The 18,071-nt window shown below is 43.3% G+C and overlaps 1 protein-coding gene across 1 annotated transcript in view; it reads left to right on the plus strand.

Annotated features, from left to right (window-relative positions):
* The window catches only part of HERC3 (HECT and RLD domain containing E3 ubiquitin protein ligase 3), a 112,024-nt gene that overhangs the window by 32,794 nt on the left and 61,159 nt on the right, over window positions 1–18,071 (plus strand). Inside the window, exons 3-8 of the mRNA XM_032767485.2 lie at window positions 5,203–5,362; window positions 7,795–7,871; window positions 8,554–8,775; window positions 12,801–12,892; window positions 13,752–13,882; window positions 15,497–15,657. Of these exons, the coding sequence (XP_032623376.1) occupies window positions 5,203–5,362; window positions 7,795–7,871; window positions 8,554–8,775; window positions 12,801–12,892; window positions 13,752–13,882; window positions 15,497–15,657 (843 nt within the window). The remainder of the gene's footprint in view (window positions 1–5,202; window positions 5,363–7,794; window positions 7,872–8,553; window positions 8,776–12,800; window positions 12,893–13,751; window positions 13,883–15,496; window positions 15,658–18,071) is intronic.

Consider the following 18,071-nt stretch of genomic DNA (forward strand, 5'->3'; position numbering starts at 1 on the left):
CCTGTGTACCACTGGTTGTCAGATATACCATGAGCAGTACTCATTGCCCTCAGGCAGTAAGCTGGTCATTTCACCTAAGATACAGTGTAAAGCTGCTACTGCCAAGCCTTAGAGGAGGTGTGGTGTCTCAGCTGGGAGGTCACACCCCTGTGGTGGAAAAGCCTGCACCTTGTCTGTACTGCAGCTTCCACCAGTTGTCACCATCAGTGGAGAATTCTGGATCCGAATTTTGCCAGTGCTGCCTCAGTACATAATATTTGTTACATTTAGATGGCATGATCTTGGGGTAACTTTGTTCTATATCTGTGCAGTACTAGGCTTGCTTATGGCGCTATACTTACTATGCGTATAATAAATCATCTGGTGAAAACCTGTCTTGCAAATGCCAAAGGGAGCCTCTTGTGTCTGCAAAGGGAACACAACCTGACTAGGAAATGTGTTGGAAAAGGAAGGCCTGATTAATGGTGCAGTGGTTTTATCTTGCATGCAGACAATCAGGGTGGATTTGATTTAAATCAAATTGATTTTAAATCAAAATTTAAATCACTAGTCAGGAAGACTTGATTTAATCATGAATTTCTACGTCAAAGTGCATTCTTATTGGTTGTTATAACCTTAGTACATATTCTTCACAACTCAGAGATAGACGTAGGTTTCATGTTTAAAAGGAACTCACTATAAATTTTTAAATGATATATTTTGAAAACTTTTCAGATTAGTTTTACAGCTATATCAGAAAATGAATGATTGATTGGTTATTTCATTTACCAAAGGTAATTGAAGCAGATTTTTTTGAAGTCATTGGGAGGTGAACTATCTCCAATTCAACAGGTTAATCATTAATATTTGGAGGATTTTCTTGCCATGATGTATTAGGAGAGAACATCACCAGACAGACATTTAAATTGTTTTAACTAAAACAACGACATTATGTATTCTGGATTTTTTTCTTCAACAGCAAACTGTAACATTTTAACAAAACAAGCATGAATTTTTGAATTTAGTTAAACATTCAATTATCGTTTGTTTTTGTTAAAATTGTTTTTAACTAAAATAGTTAAATGAAATATTAAAAAAAAAAATTAAATTGACTATGTCAGCCAGGTCAACATGAGAAACTAAACATTTAGTACTTCTAATAAGCCCTTGCTTCCAAGGATCTCATGGTGTGTTACAAATAAGCTTCACACGACCTTGGGGCGTAGATGTTATCCCTGTTTAGTAGATGGGGCGGGTGGAGATGGAACCAAGGCTCAGAGATTGAAGGTGGTATTTTCATTCCCATTCAGCTTGGGCCTATCTCGGCTCCCCTTGGAGCCAAAGAGAAGGCTCCCTTTGTCCAAGGCTGCAGAGTCAAGAATAGAATGTAGGGGTCCCGATTACCAGAACTGGGTACTACTACCAGACTACTGTGAAGTCAAACTGTCTTGAAGACGGTGGGACTCTTCACCGTTATACTAACCCATCTGTGTTGCTCCACTGATGCAAAGGAGCTGTGAAGCTGGGGGATGTTATCAGCTGGGAATTCACCTGCGCAGAGAGCATGGCTGCAGCATCTCTCCATTCCAGTTACTAAAATTGCCCCTTGGGGCCGCTGCCAGGAATAAATCAGAGATGATTTGGGGCTGCTCTAAATGTACGCTGGAAGCCAAGCCACCTTTACCCCTAGCTCTCTTGGGACAGACCTTACACCAAAGTACAGCATGACAGAATCCGAGTTGTATTCAAAAAAATCTGAGGACGACTCTAAAATAAATCAAACTTTGTTACCTTCTCGTAGGAAAAGTGGGTGAGCGGGAGCTAGTGATGAAAGGGGCCCTGTGGACTGAAGAGCTACATTTCAAAACTCTCTCAGGGATTGCCAGCCCGCACGCTGGCTCCGAACATGGATGCTGCAGTGGGGCGTGGCTGTTCTCTAAAATGAAGGGTTGTGAGTGGGTGTGTTTTCTATAAACACTTTCAGTTTGGAGTTACAGAGCTGTCAGATGAGGTTGACTCTAACGTAATTGATTTGATATTTAAACACTTTCTCATTCTCTAAGGATTCATACCATTTTACTATGTGAGTTCCTGGGTGCATTAAACTATCTAAGCTTGGCCTACGATTCTCCAGCAAATATGGTAAAAACAAGATAATGGAGATAAAAAGCACTAGCTACACCCTTCTCTACATATTTTCAGTCCAGTAATGCCTGTTACTGACATCCAAGTATCGATTGCCATTGCCTATGGGAACCTGTAAACGTGCATCAGACATTTAAACTGTCTGTCCTCTACACTTTGTGAGGGGGAGATGGAGGATGGGTTAGGTAAGTATTTGCCAGTTGCCTGTAAGACTTTGTACTGTTTAACAGGGAAGCAGTAGATTCTATAGCATAGTGCATTGCGTGTAGTAGCGCTGTGTGTGTGGCTTAAACTTCAGTTCCAATCAGAAGAGAATGTAGCTAATACAGAGCCAGGGCCAGCTCCAGCTTTTTTGCCACCCCAAGCAACGAAAACAAAACAAAGCAAAAAACGGTTGAGCTCCCACCGAAGTGCCGCCAAAGAAGAAGAGATGGCATGAAGGACCCGCTGCTGAAGACCTGGACGTGCTGCCCCATACCGGATGGAGTGCCGCCCCTTTCTATTGGCCGCCCCAGGCACCTGCTTCCTGTGCTGGTGCCTGGAGCCGGCCCTGTACAGAGCATATGGCCTGTGCCTTTGGAGCTCTTGGCTATGAGCAGAGCATTATGTGCAGAGAACAGACTTGGGAAAGGCTGAGACTGGGTTTGTGATGAGTATATTGAATAGACCTTGCACAGCCTGTAATAGCAGATGGGTAAGTGCATCATAGCAAGCCCAATTAAGGTAACATGAGAGGTGGGCTGCAATTTATAGTTAAGAAGGTAACAAAGCCAGTTCCTCATGAATGCAAGGAATGTTTTTATTTGACATTTCTTCACTCTGTTTTCTTGTGAAGATTCCTTTCCAGCTGGGGATTTTAATTGGGGACTTTCAGATCCTAAAGCAGGAATGCTACCTTTTGAGCTGAAAGATGATCTAACATCCTCTTTTAATTGTCTGACCACTAAAAGGAAGAGACTGCTAGAACTAGAACCAAAATCAGTCTTTCAGTGTATTACTGTGTGCTCATGAATGACCTATTCTTACCAACCATGGTACCCCCAGGCAGCAGCTAATTGCTTGGAGCCTGCCTGTAAAAACAGGCCACCTAAATCATAGAATCATAGACTTTAAGGTCAGAAGGGACCATTATGATCCTCTAGTCTGACCTCCTTCACAATGCAGCCCACAGAATCTCACCCACTCACTCCTGTAACAAACCTGTGTCTGAGCGATTGAAGTCCTTAAATCATGGTTTAAAGACTTCAAGGTGCATAGAATCTTCCAGCAAGTGACCCGTGCCCCACGCTGCAAAGGAAGGCGAAAACCCCCCAGGGCTTCTGCCAATCTGCCCTGGAGGAAAATTCCTTCCTGACCCCAAATATGGTGATCAGCTAAACCCTGAGCATGTGGACAAGACTCACCAGCCAGACACCCAGGAAAGAATTCTCTGTAGTAACTCAGATCCCACCCCATCTAACATCCAGTCACAAACCATTGGCCATATTTACTGCTAGTAATCAAAGATGAATTAATTACCAAAATTAGGCTCTCCCATTATACCATCCCCTCCATAAACATATCAAGCTTAGTCTTGAAGCCAGGTATGTCTTTTGCCCCCACTGCTTCCTTTGGAAGGCACATAGCACAAAACAGGCCACAGAGTGCTGTAGTTGGGCATGGAACTGCCCAAACCTTGGACTCGTGTGTGTAACTTACATGGCTGCTCTTGACAACTGGATCCTGAGCTACGTGTGTCCACCCTTACTGTAATGTGAGAAGGTGAAAATCTTAAATTAGGTAGGAAAAGTTACAGAAACTAAGTTACTAAGCACTGATCACTAAATTCTATGAAAATAATCTCCCCTCCCTTCCTTCTCCTGCTGTAGGCAACCTAGTTTTCTTATGAAAAATGAATCCTTTGCCTGCATGTGAAAGAGCAAAGCTTTTTTGGTCTAGTCTGAAACCTCCATCTGTATTTAATTTTTGTCTAATTAAAAATCATTTTGATTTGGTGGGAAAGTTTTGCTACCAAACATGTACCAGCTTATTGCAAGACAGGAATTTTCATTTAATTAAGCAAGCATTTAAAAAAACACCCTTGTAATAAAAGTGCCACGATCGCTGATGCTGCAATAACATTAAAGGTATTTCAGATACATAGATTGACTTAGTAGTGAAAAATTAATTGCAGACAATATTCTTATGGCAGGGTGACTGACGTTTACTCCTCTGTAAAATCTCTTGATATACTCACTGTTTAATGCAGACATGAGAGAGAGTTATAATTTGTAGTAATTTAATTGGGTTGGTTGATTTATGGCTGATTCAGTCTTGGTACTATGTGTTATTCTAACAGCTCAGCTTTGGTAAGCTGGGTACTATCCCAGGAGATGAGTAGGGAAGGGAGGTGAGCTGTGGAGCCAGCATTAGGAAGATGGGTGAAGGAGTGAGGAGTTTAGGAGGGACCTGCCAGGTCTCAGACAGGGACAGTCCAGTTCATGACTAACTGGCTTTATTAGCTCCCTAAATACTTAGCTGCAACATGCCCTGCACCTGTACCTTAATTACACTTGCTTTGATGCACATTACTTGCACACTCATCAGGCTAGACTTTCAAGAATCTCAGCAGCCACGGTCTTGGCCAGACTTTCAGGAGAGCCCAGCACGTTGAGTACTGAGCTCCCCTGAAAATTGGGTGATATGTGCCACAGTGGAAGCTGCTAGTTACTGAGCTCTTTGGAAACTCTGTGTCTCTCTGCTGCAGTGTGGGTGTTGGTCACAAATGCAGCATGCCTGTGAAACAGTGCAGGAGAAATACATTAAAGGTTGTGAGGTGATCTGATACCATGGGCGATGAGGAACAGGTAAGCACCATAAGCAGAGGGGTAATTCAGTTTTTGTGTCATCGTTTGTATTCGACTTGTGCGTAGTGGGTTTCCCAGCCAAGCCCAAAATTTCATTGTGCTAGGTCCTGTACAAACACGTCTTCTTTATACCCGAGTATATGTGGTGTATGTACAGGGCTGTAATGTCCATACAGAAATATGAGAGTCCCAACACGGTTCTGTTGCTTAGGGGGTTTCCTGTCTTCCTCAGAGCAAATTGGAGCATTGGCAGATCAGCACATAGTCCATGTTGCCTGCGGGGAGTCTCACAGTGTGGCACTGAGTGAGCACGGCCAGCTCTTTGCCTGGGGCGCAGGTAGTGATGGACAGCTCGGGATCATGACTAGAGAAGATTCTGTGGCAGTACCAAGGTAAAGTTTACAGGAACCAAATGCTAAAGTTTTCACATGCAATGTATAAAGTTAGATCTTCTAGTTCTTCTTCCTGGGCTTGTGTGAGTCTTTTCATTAACTTCAGCAGGCCCTCCTTGTTTTAAGAGTAACAAAGGCAGGACTTTTGTCCCCATCCCTATTCTGCTTATCAAGTCATCAAGGCCCTTTGGTTTTGTTTTTTACTGGAAAAAATCTCACGTTTTACAAAAGCTTTTTGCTTTTCACTGATTTCTTCCCTTCTCTTCTCCTCCCACCCTCACCCCCGCCCCAAATGAATATTGGACCACTCAGGTACATGAAAATATGGATTAAGTTAAAAAAATCCAATCCATTACATTATTTATGTTAATTACGGTTTAGTCTAAGTGTAAATGCAAGACTGTCAATGTGAGGCAATGTAGTGGAAGATACGTATGCACGTGAATACCCGTGTGCTCAAGTACTCATAAAAGGAGGGCTAGAACTCCCTGGACCAGTTGCTTTCTCCAGTAGGAGAGATAGCGACTCAGTAACGTGGGATACCCAGGTTACCGTCACCATCTCTCCTGGGTATTCCTACTTTCTCTATTGCCTTTTTTTCTGTCCTCTCATCCTTCCCTAGTAACCCCAATTTTGACCCTGAAAACAGAAGTTAATTTTTTGCACTGATTTTTCACTTTTTTAAATTTTTGTAATATACACCAATCAATTCCTGAGAAATTTTAAACAAAATAAAAACTACAAGCAAAGGACCTTGCAAGTCATTCATCCCTTTTGGTCCAGAGATGAGTTTTTGTTAAATTCTGCTGCACAATTCAATGCATTATGCTATGCTATCACAGACGAAATGGACCTTGCACTCTGGTTTCTTAGGAGGAAAAATGGGGCGTAAATTAGCAGATACTTTTTTTTCTGATGCTATAATATTTTAGAACTTTGTATGAGATGCGGGTGGGGAGTTGGGATGCAATGAAAATGCTGATTGGCACCCAACCACCCTTTTACTCCCTAAAAATTCTTGTGCTATGGGATCTGTCTTTCAAGACTAGAGAACTAAACTGGGATATATGAAGGAGCACTGTGATTTTGAAAACCTCATGCAGCGTTGCCTAGTCACTCATTTTACTTAGTTGAGTTTATGGCACATCACAGTTCAATAAGGAACTATGAAACTGCCCATAACAGCACTGTAGTTAATATTACTCAGAAATCTTTAGATAGTGCTGACATTTTTTACATTTGTTTAATCTGATTGGTTCCTATCATTTCAAAGTGCTGAAAGTCTTGAAAAGCACAATAAGCTTGATATCGTCTGAAAAATGATGAAAAACATCACCTTAATCCAGCTACTTAGTCCCTGTACCTATTGAGTCAGAACACCTTACTTTAGGAGCAGATGTATGCTTTCTCTGTTACTTGTTCCTGGTAGCCTGGCAGAGCCAATACAGAGATGGAAGAGGAACCTTGAAAGCTCTTCTAGGTTGTTCATCATGAGCAAAACTGTTAACGAAGTTCCAGTTTCAGAATCTTGATGATGCATGATCTGAAGGACTCCAGCTTGGCTTGCAGAGGTCAGGTTGACTCTACGGTACTGGCTGCTAGGAAAACATCTCTTGTGAATTGAGCGGAGTTATACAAAAATCATTGAAGCAAAAATGGAAACCTCCACAGTGCCATTTTCTGAGTGTTTCAAAGAAATAACTGTACCTTATGAGCCTTATGCCATTCTCCATGCAAGATCTTAAGCTAGTAAACAGAAAGAAGCTGCACATCCCACCCATTGACACTGGCAAACACCAGTTGCTTGACGGAGGCTAGCACTATAGATACTGCCAACCAGCTGTTCTAAGTAATTTACAAATGATAGAGCTCTGCTGTACAAAAAAGTTTGCTTGGCTCTGTTAAAGCTAGTTGAAGTCTGTGGTGTTACTCTACTGTCCAGGGGTGTTTTTAGCCACTCCACTGCTTTGTATCCCGAATGGGTGTAACTGTAATCTCCTCAAAATTAGAACTATATATCACTGTAGGGGAAACACATGTTGCAGGGAAAATATTGGTTTTGGGTTAGAATGAACACGTGCGCTGGCAAGATGTGATGGACTCTAATAATAGAATCATAGAATATCAGAGTTGGAAGGGACCTCAGGAGGTCATCTAGTCCAACCCCCTGCTCAAAGCAGGACCAGTCCCCAACTAAATCATCCTAGCCAGGGCTTTGTCAAGCCAGGCCTTAAAACCTCTAGGAAGGAGATTCCACCACCTCCCTAGGTAACCCATTCCAGTGCTTCACCACCCTCCTATTGAAAAAGTTTTTCCTAATATCCAATCTAAACCTCCCCCTCTGTATCTTGAGACCATTACTCCTTGTTCTGTCTAACAGTATTGTGTGTGTGTGTGTGTGGTTACTTTTTAAAATAACCTTTCCTCTTTAGGTTAATAAAGAAACTGAACCAACAGACAATACTGCAGGTTTCCTGTGGCAATTGGCATTGCCTAGCTCTCGCGGCAGGTACTGTCACATTCAGTCTATGTTGTTAATGACATATTATTTGTGTTGTGGTCATGCTTAGAGGCCAGGGCACCATGGCGCTATGCTCCATGTGCTCACATAACACAGAGACAGCGCTGTGCAGGGAGCTTGCAATCAACTACAGAAAACCGCTGGAGACCACAAGTGGGTGGAGGGAGCCCAAGCGCATGTGGAGTGAATTCTGGTCAGAAAGAAAAGTGATGGTCTCAGCACACCAGGAGCCTAACCGTTGTAGGGCAGCTGGAATTTTTTTTAAGTCTTTCAGTCTCTGTGTAAAAAAAAAAAAAAGAAAGAAAGAGGGCGCGGGGCATGATCACAGTCATTGTGACATTGGGAAAAGCATTCCTGGTGCTTCTCTTCAGCATGCAGAACATGTGCCTTTTTCTGTTTACCGATATGTAAACCATAGTAGTTTTCCGCTGTCAGTCCGCTGTCTGTTTTACCATAATATCTGCTGAATCTCCTAATTCAGTCACACACTTTATTATTTTACCTGGTAGCTCCATAGTGCACATTTCTGTAGCCAGTAGAGTCTTTGTCACCACTCCTGCCTTCAGTAGGACTGAAGCCCAAAGCACTGTTTCTTATTCAGGCTTATCAGATTTGTTTCTATGTTGGGCAGATTTTACTTACTAATTTCAGTTATCCGTCTTCATTTCAGATGGCCAGTTCTTCACATGGGGACAGAACAAATATGGCCAGCTGGGCCTGGGTAAAGAATGCCCCTCTCAAACCAGCCCGCAGCGCGTCACATCTCTTGATGGGATCCCCTTGGCTCAGGTTGCTGCCGGCGGAGCTCACAGCTTTGCCCTGTCTCTCTCCGGAGCTGTGTTTGGCTGGGGGAGGAACAATTCAGGACAGCTGGGCTTAAGTGACGAGCAAGGTATTGGAACTCTTACCAACAAAGAATGAGCTGATTACTGAGCATGGCTTTGCTTTTTGTAATAATCCATCATTCTACCAAGTGGCTTATAGGAGAGAGCACGGAAACGTGATTCCTCCCGAAGGGTCCATGAGCCTTTTATACCATCAGTGGAAGGAAACTCTCTGCAGATGTAAATAAGAATCAGCAGGGTCAAAAAGAGAGTGGCCAAACATTTCTGGGTGCCTGTATTTTGACACCTAAATCAGTGGTCTGATTGTTTCTGCAGCGGCACTGAGCATATGTGGAAGTCAGTGGGCTCCACGGAGGAGCTGAGATCCACCCATGTGGAACAGCCTGCAGGATCAGGGCCCTAGGTTGGTTGAAGCTAGCAGAAAACAGGTATACAATCTACAATGATTAGCAATAGACATTATCACAGTATTGTAAAACTGTTTATTGGTAGCATGTGGGAAATGACTTTTTTCCCCCCCGACAGCTATGCTAGCCAAAGCTGCTTGTAGCCTGGTCTCCAAACAGTCTGCAGCATGTATTTAGAATAAGTTTCAGAAAAGCAAATGTCATGTCCATCCTGGCCTCGGACACCTTGGTATTGTTGTTAACACATTTTCAATATGGTGTATAGATCAGAGAGGTTTTTCTGCGGGTGGCTTTAAATACATGTTTTAACTACTAGGTAGGCTATTGATTGTCCAATGTAGGTAAGATAATGATGATTCTGTTTTGCCATGTATGTAAGTGTGTGTGTATATACAGTACATACAGCCTTTTGTAGTATGCTGCATTTTCATAATGTAGATTGCAAAATATTATCTATGCATAATACTTGTATATGTTGCAAAATAAAGCCATGAAGTTGCTCCACATTTCTCGTACATGTAAGTGGAAGTTGCAGCTTTTAGCAGCTCACCTAACTAATACAAACATGTATTTTGAAATTACACAGAAAATGCGCAAAGAATGTTGAAGGTATGACTTTAACCTGCACAATGCCATATATGCGCAGTCTCATCAGTGCTAGGGAATTCCTGCAGTGTCTGGACAGGTCAATTCTTCATTCCATATTATTATTTATTAGCCTTGTGGTAGCTCCTCATGGAGGTTAAGTCCATTAATGGCTATTAGCCAGGATGAGTAAGAAATTGTGTCCCTAGCCTCTGTTCATCAGAGGATGGAGATGGATGGCAGGAGAGAGATCACTTGCCCATTACCTGTTAGATTCACTCTCTCTGGGGCATCTGGCATTGACCACTGTCAGTAGACAGGATACTGGGCTGGATGGACCTTTGATATGACCCAGTACGGCTGTTTTGTTCCTAGGAACCCCATGGAGCAAGGTTCCTAGAGCATTCCATTGTGCTAAAAGACAGTCCCTGTCCCAGAGCTTGCCTTCTGTAGCTATTAAGTTTCTCTCTTTCTCTCTCAACAATAGTGCTGTGTGATTAATGCTCTGTGGTATCGTTTATTTTTGTTCTTTTGAGGAATGGCAGAACACATTTTTAAAAGGCGTGGGAGGGGCATTTCATGTGTGGTTTTTTTTTTATAAGGTCTAAAATTTTTTTCTCACATAAGTGATTCATCTAAGAATTATCCATTGTGAATTATTCTTAATGAACATTTACAGCATGGTCGATAGGCATTTGCGAGTGTTTCACAGCACTAGGGTATATAACTGATTTAATGTTCTGTCTCTCTGTAACAATCCATAGAAGTGTCATGCCGGGCAACATGTCTTAAGCCTTGCATCAGAATGGTGGCCATAGGATAAACAGACAAAGCATTGTGGTTCTGTTATAATTCAAATAGAAAAAAAATCTGTAGAACGGAACAAGTCTCCCCTCTGCACCTGTTGACTACGTGGGCTAAAGATTTCAAAAATAGGTGCCTAAAGTTAAGCTATAAATAGGTGGCCTGATTTTCAAGAGTGAAGGATATGAAGCTGCTCCCATTGAAGTCAAACAGCAACCGGACATTCATCTTCCCTTAAACTGCTTAGCTATGGCCACCAGTAGCATGTGTAACATTGTTCTGTGTGTTTGTTACAGAGAAGACAGACTTCTAGGTATTGTCTACAAAAAACGTCAAAGGGATACTTGGAGTATGGGGTTGCCTCTTTGACCATCTTGGCTAATAGCCATTGATGGACCTCTCCTCCATGAACTTACCTAATTATTTTTTGAACCTGGTTATCTTTTTGGCCTTCACAACATCACCTGGCAATGCATTCCCCAGGTTAACTGTGCGTTGTGTGAAGTACTTATTCCTTTTCTTTGTTTTAAATCTGCTGCCTGTTAATTTCATCAGGTGACCTCTAGTTCTTGTGTGGTGTAAAGGGGTAACTATCATTTACTTTCTTCATATCATTTATGGTTTTATAGACCTCTATCATATACACCTTAAACATCTTTTTTCTAAGCTGAACAATCCAAGTCTTTTTCATCTCTCTTCATATGGAAGCTGTTCCATACCCTTATTCATTGTTGTTGCCCTTCTCTAGACCTTTTCCAATTCTAAAATACCTGTTTTGAGATGAGGTGACCAGAACTGCATGCTGTTGATGGAGTGGCCTGGGGTCAGCCATACCGGCTGCTGCTCAGGCGGCCCTGGGCAGCTAGGCAGCCCCAGGGACTGCATGAGCAGCAGCTGGTGCGGCTGACCCAGGGACCACCTGAGCAGCAGTCTCCGGGTGGCTTGTGAAGCCACTGCTAGCAGCGGTCCCCAAGCAGCTAATGTAGCTGCTTCCCCAGGCGGCCCAGTGCAGTCGCTGCCGGCGGCCCCTGGTGGCGGTGCCCAGGTGGCTGGTGCCGGCAGCCCCCGGCAATGGTCCCCAAGCAGCCAGAGTAGCCGCTTCCCCAGATGGCCCCTGGCAGAGGTGCCCAGGTGGCCAGTGCAGCCGCTGCCGGCGGCCCCCAACAATGGTTGCCACAGCTGGCCCCAACCTCCCCCAGCAGGAACCTCCCAGGGTGACCCCTCCATCAAGCAGAGATTCCACCCCGCCCCGGCTTCCTCCCCAACAGCAGCCCCTCCAGATGCCCGCTCCCCAGCAGCGACCCCCTTAAGATTTAGTCAGGGGTATTTTTAGTAAAAGTCATGGACAGGTGACAGGCACGTGAATTTTTGTGTGTTGCCCGTGACCTGTTTATGACTTTTACTAAAAATACCCGTGACTAAATCTTAGCCTTACCTATTGATTATTCTCATTCCACCAAATTTCCAGGATGCCAATCATGTCAAGATCCTCATTTAAAGCCAGGCACTCTAGTTTACCCTCTTAGTATTTAGACTTCTAGTAACCATCTTGAATGAACAAAGATTAAAACCAGAGCCACTATCCAATAAAACAAGCAACAATGTATTGGTAGATGGGAAATTGTTACACGTGAAAATGCATCCTAAAAAAATTCCATTGATCACATTTGAACTGGTTTCAGATACTCTGGTCATCCCAGTAGATACCTTTCATTTTATCCTTTCACCCTTATAGGATAATCTCTCCAGGTGAGTCATTTCTTTGTGGCTCCCTGGGGATCATCTTTGTCCAGCATGTTTTCAGATGACAGATCTCAAAGGAACCTCTTCTTCTCCAGCTAGAGTTGGGCTGAAATACTCTGTCTAACTCCCTGACTCTCTACCCCTGCCAATTTGAATGCAAAAGAATTCTAGAGTGTGACTTTACAAGTTTCTCTTGTGTCCCCTGCAGTGTTATCCTTGAGAATGTCCCAGGTCTGCAGAACTTAACTCTGTCACACATGGTTTTCTGGCAATACATTACCTAGCTGCTCATCTGCTTACTATGGCTGGATCCCCCTGTGGCTCCAGTTAGGGCTCTTAAACTTTGGAGATGGGAAATGCTATTTAAACACTTACGAGTCTGATTTTTTTCAGTTGCTAAGCACCTGCAGCTCCTGCTGATGTCAGAGTTGTGGGTGCTCATCGCCTCTGAAAATCAGGCTGGGAGAGTTTTTCAAGTACTTCGGCACCTTATCGATGAATTGCCTCCTTTGCTCCCATTGTCTCTAATGCAGACCGAGAGTCCCCTTGCCACGTGAAGCTCTTACGGACTCAGAAGGTCGTCTATATCTGCTGTGGAGAAGAACATACAGCAGTTCTGACAAAGGTAAAGACACCAATCAATCCAGGAATTCCTTACTAGCTTCTTACTTACTTATTGGGTTTACTTAGTTTAGCTCTCTGGGTGATATCAGGAAAGAACCGTGCGGCTTTTCACACCTCTCTTCTCTCTCCTGGCCCCAACGTGATTGTCTTTAAGTACAAAATCTTGTTTTACTTTACTCTAAGAATAATCACCAAACCATGCTCCCTCTACTCTTCTGTAATGGAGACATTAACATTTGTTGGTTTGGATTTGGATTGAATTATTTTTTATATTCACACCCACCCACTGTACCTTGGCAAGATATCAAAACCATAGTGCATAACAATGAAATCCAAACCTTAGCAAAACAGTGGCAGAGCCCACAAAAAACCAGCAGCTCATCAGCAAATAGCAGAGCTTTCCACCTCCAGTCTTCTCAAAGGTCCACCCAAACAGGTGGACTTTGCCTCATGCCCTGAAAGTTAAAGTGAAGCTGCCGTCCACCAGCCAGGACAGGGAGTGGACTCCAAAGTTATGGGGCACCAAAGATGCTGATCCAGGAGTGGAGGAAGCTGTCTTAGTCATTTGTGCTATTTGACCATCTGAAAGCAGCTGGGATTGTTAACAGAAGGTGAAGGAGCAGCGCGTGTGGCATAGAAGTACCTACAGAGAGTTCCAGCAGTTGAGTTGACCATTTTAGTTTTTATAAATGCTTCCCTGGACAGTGCACTGTCAGGAATTGTGAAAGCTGCTTTTTCTTATACCTTCATATCTAGTGCTGTCTCTCTTTAAGCTGGGGAATGGTTGGGAAACGACGGAGAGATCTGCTACCAGGAAATGGCTCACTAAATGGTGCATGGGCTGTCTGATTTTCTAACAGAGTGGAGGCATGTTCACGTTTGGTGCTGGTTCCTGCGGGCAGCTTGGCCACGATTCCATGAATGATGAGGTTAACCCCCGGAGGATTCTGGAGCTAATGGGCAGTGAAGTGTCCCAGATCGCTTGTGGCAGGTGAGTGACTGTGTGGAATGGAGGACTCCCATCTTGTGGAGGATAGCCCTTTTATTTTTTCAGGTGCAAATGGAGGGGTTAGATACCTATCTGCCTTGTAGATCACACTTACAGGTCACTAGGTTATAGCCTCTTGTATGTCTGAATTTTAATGTTCTCTGTAAATGAAACTGGTTCTGATTTGGGCTGTTAATCATGCTATGGCCTGGTGCTGTGTAAGATCCCCCTGTACAAAAACAGCCCAACTGGATCCTAAAGAGTTATTACCATTATATGAGGCACTGGTGAGACCTCCTCTGGAATACTGTGTGGAACCCTGGGCTTCCATGTTTAAGAAAGAGGAATTCAAACTGGAACAGGTGCAGAGAAGGGCTACTAGGATGATCAGAAGAACCTGTCTTATGAGAGGAGACTTAAGGAGGTTGGCTTGTTTAGCCTAAAAAACTGAGGCTGAGGGGAGGTATGATTGCAGTCTGTAAAAACATCAGGGGAGTAAACACCGGGAAGATAGAGGAGTTATTTAAGGGCTAATATTGGCAAAAGAACAAATGGATATAAACTGGCCATCAGTATGTTTAGGCTTGACTTTAGATGAAGGTTTCTAGCCATCAGAAGAGTGAAGGTCTGGAATAGCCTTCCAAGGGGAGCAGTGGAGGCAAAAAACCTAACTGGCTTTAAGACTGAGCTTGTTGAGTTTATGGAAGGGATGGTGAAATGAAATCACCTACAATAGCATATGACCCATCCGCCAATGGCCAGAGATGGGACACTAGACGGGGAGGGCTCTGAGTTACTACAGAGAATTCTTTCCCGGGTGTCTGGCTGGTGGGTTTTGCCCACATGCTCAGGATTTAACTGATCACCATATTTGGGGTCAGGAAGGAATTTTTGGCAGGTCAGATTGGCAGAGACCTTGTGGTTTTTCACTTTCCTCTGCAGAGGGGGCCCACAGGTCACTTGCTGGTTTGAACCAGAGTACATGGGGGATTCTCTGTAACTTGAAGTCATTAAATCAAGATTTGATGACTTCAGTAACTCAGCCAGAAGTTATGGCCCTATTGAGGAGTGGGTTAGTGAGGTTGGTTGGCCTGCAATGTGCAGGTCAGACTAGATGATCATGATGGTCCCATCTGGCCTGAAAGTCGGAGTTTCTAGCTGCACTCTCCTCACCCTAATTATTTCCAGCCTTGCTCAGAGAAAGAGAGTAAGTTACTAATGCTGCATTCTGTAGTAGCCTTGTCATTGGCAAAGGTCTGCCACATCACTAGGCCAACACCAGCAGACTCATTACATTTGAGGAATGAGCCCAGGTGTGTTTAGGAGAAAGGTTGAGTGTGTTTTCACATTGTGCTGTGCATAGGGCTCCAGTCGTGTCCCCCCTGTCTTAGGTATCCACATTTCTCACATTAGCCTAGGGAATTCTGTCGCACTTTAGCATGGCTGAATGCTTCTGTTTTCGTGCAAATCAGCAATCTGCTATTGATGTAAATGGAGCTGTGCTGATTTACTCCAACTGAGGTGCTGGTCCATAGTTTTCATGGCTAGTTTTTAGTCTGCTTTTGAAAAAAATATTATTTAAACTTGGCACAAACATTGCAACTGTTTTCATTGCAGACAGCACACTCTAGCCCTTGTGCCTTCTTCAGGACTGATCTATGCATTCGGCTGTGGAACAAAAGGCCAGCTGGGAACTGGACACACATGCAACGTTAAATGCCCATCTCCAGTGAAAGGTCACTGGGTGGCTCACAATGGGCAGCTCGCAGATAGAGCTGGTAAGTGTTCTGTTTGTGTGTGTGATACAGAGTAGCATCACAAAGAGACAAGCACAGGCTGAAATGAGCTAAAGGCATTTTGCATTTGACTAAGGGTATGTCTACACTTGTAGAGTTTTTGCGCTGTAAGTTTCACTGGTGATAGGGAATCGGTGAAAGTAAAGTCCTGGTTTGCGTACTCACTTAATTCCTCAGGCGTCAGAGAGTGTTTACACTAGCAGCACTTCCATCGCAGATGAGAGCAGCTATCCCACAGTGCAGCTCTCTCGATAAGTCTTGTGGGAAGAGGGTGAGCGGAAGGCATTCTGGGTCCCTCTCAGTGTCCCTCTGTAACAATGAGATCTATATATGGAGATATAACTAATCTTATAGACCTGGAAGGGACCTTGAAAGGTCATCGAGTCCTGCCTTCACTAGCAGGACCAAGTACTGATTTTGACCCAGGTCCCTAAGCGGCCCCCTCAAGAATTGAACTCACAACCCTGGGTTTAGCAGGCCAATACTCAAACCACAGAGCTATCCCTCCCACTCATGCTGCACTGCTTCATAGGGTGACCATACAGCAAGTATGAAAAATCAAGACGAGGCGAGGGGGTAATAGGTACCTATATAACACTAAGCCCCAAATATTGGGACTGTCCCTACAAAATTGGGACATTTGGTCACCCTACTGCTTCATGTCCCAGCAGCCCCATTACTTCCATGTTTCTTTCGTGGCATATTTTGAAAAACCCACTTCTTTCTGGCTGCTTTCCCCGCCACATCTACAAGCAAAGGCAAAGGGAGTTTCAGACTTCCTGGGGCTTATAGGGGGAGGAGCAGAGTCCATTTACCTGGCGTCAGAGCAGCAGAGATGCTGGCCAGAATGGTTGGACCTGTAGGATATCTCCTGGAGGCCAAAAGGTGTTTACGTTGGTAGAACATGTCTTCACTTTCACAACAGCGCAAAAAGAATGCGGGAAGAGCTGTATGCCTCTCATGAAGGTGTTTTCACACTGTGCTGTGCATAGGGCTCCAGTTGTGTCCCATCTGACTTCGGTATCCACATTCCTCACATTAGCATAGGGAATTCTGTTGCACTTTAGCATGGCTGAATGCTCCTGTTTTGGTGCAAAAAGTCATTAACCGCTCCCACGGCTTTAGCGCAAAAAAGGGACATTTTGCACTTTAAATAGGCATAGCCTTAGAATGAAACTGCAAACAACAAAACCACACAACTGGGGGGACCCTGGGAATTAATTTGTGCCTTTCTCATCTTCTGCATGGCAGTGCTGAGCCTTCGATTGTGCCACTAGTGAAACACTGATGAGTTGTTCAGTGGCTGACTGCCGGGAAACCATTCCATCGTAATTAGGGAATGGGGATTTTTTCTCCATAGACATCATATTGGCTTTCTCTATAACAATATTACAAAATAATTGACAGCTTTTATTTTAAAATTCAAAAGTAGGTGTAATTTTAGTTGGTAAAATGTGGAGTGGGGATTGATCTTGATCATTGTAAAGCCTGATCCAAAGCTCACTGAAGTCAGTGGAAAGGTTCCCGTTGATTTCAATGGCCTTTGGGTCAAGGCCTGAGTTCATAAATTTGGCCAAGTGTGCTCCTCTGTTGGAACTAATCTCCTGTTCATCTGAAAGGGGTCGTGGCATCCAAATGGTCACAATGAACTTTGAAGTCGGCTCATAACATTTGAATCTAAGTACGAGAGCAGCTAGATGTAATTTCAGATTTGATTTCTAAAAATCTAGGTATAAAAACTTTTCCTAATTAAAATGGACCCTGCCCTGTGCCATCTCAGAATACTTACAATGAAAGTTTATATTCCCCTCATTGCTATCATTAAAGTAATACTGGATTTTCTTTATCCCAATTAATATTTCTGGTTTTCAGCAATTTGTATCAGGATTTTATTTAAACAGAGGCCATCAACTTGAAAATCACATTCGGTCTGAAAACCACCTACTAAAGCTGCAAGTAACATGTAGGATTACAAAAACTAAAAAAATAAATTAACACAATTATATTTTTTCCTGTTTTTTAAAGCTTAATTACTGTCCATTAAAAAGCACTTTGTGTATAATCAGTTTTACAGGTTTGCCTTATATAGTCAGTTTTTGTAAATATTAATAAGGGAGCAGAAAAAAATATTAAACATTTTTAAGGACTTTAAAAAATGAACCAAACCCTACATTTCAGGTCTCACTGTTTAGAGTACTCTTCACTTGATAAATAGGAAATTCTCATAAATGTGAAAATCAGCATGACATTAGGAATATTCACAGCTATAGCAAGATTTGAGATAGTAGTCACAACTTGGGCCAAGACAACTAGTTTTAAATACCAGTATCATTCTTGTCAGAATTAGACAGTTCTAGCAAACAGGGCCAAACACTTTGGAATGCATACGTTGTGTC

The sequence above is a fragment of the Chelonoidis abingdonii genome, chromosome 5 (genome assembly GCF_003597395.2).
Source record: "Chelonoidis abingdonii isolate Lonesome George chromosome 5, CheloAbing_2.0, whole genome shotgun sequence".
NCBI classification, from domain to species: Eukaryota; Metazoa; Chordata; order Testudines; family Testudinidae; genus Chelonoidis; species Chelonoidis abingdonii.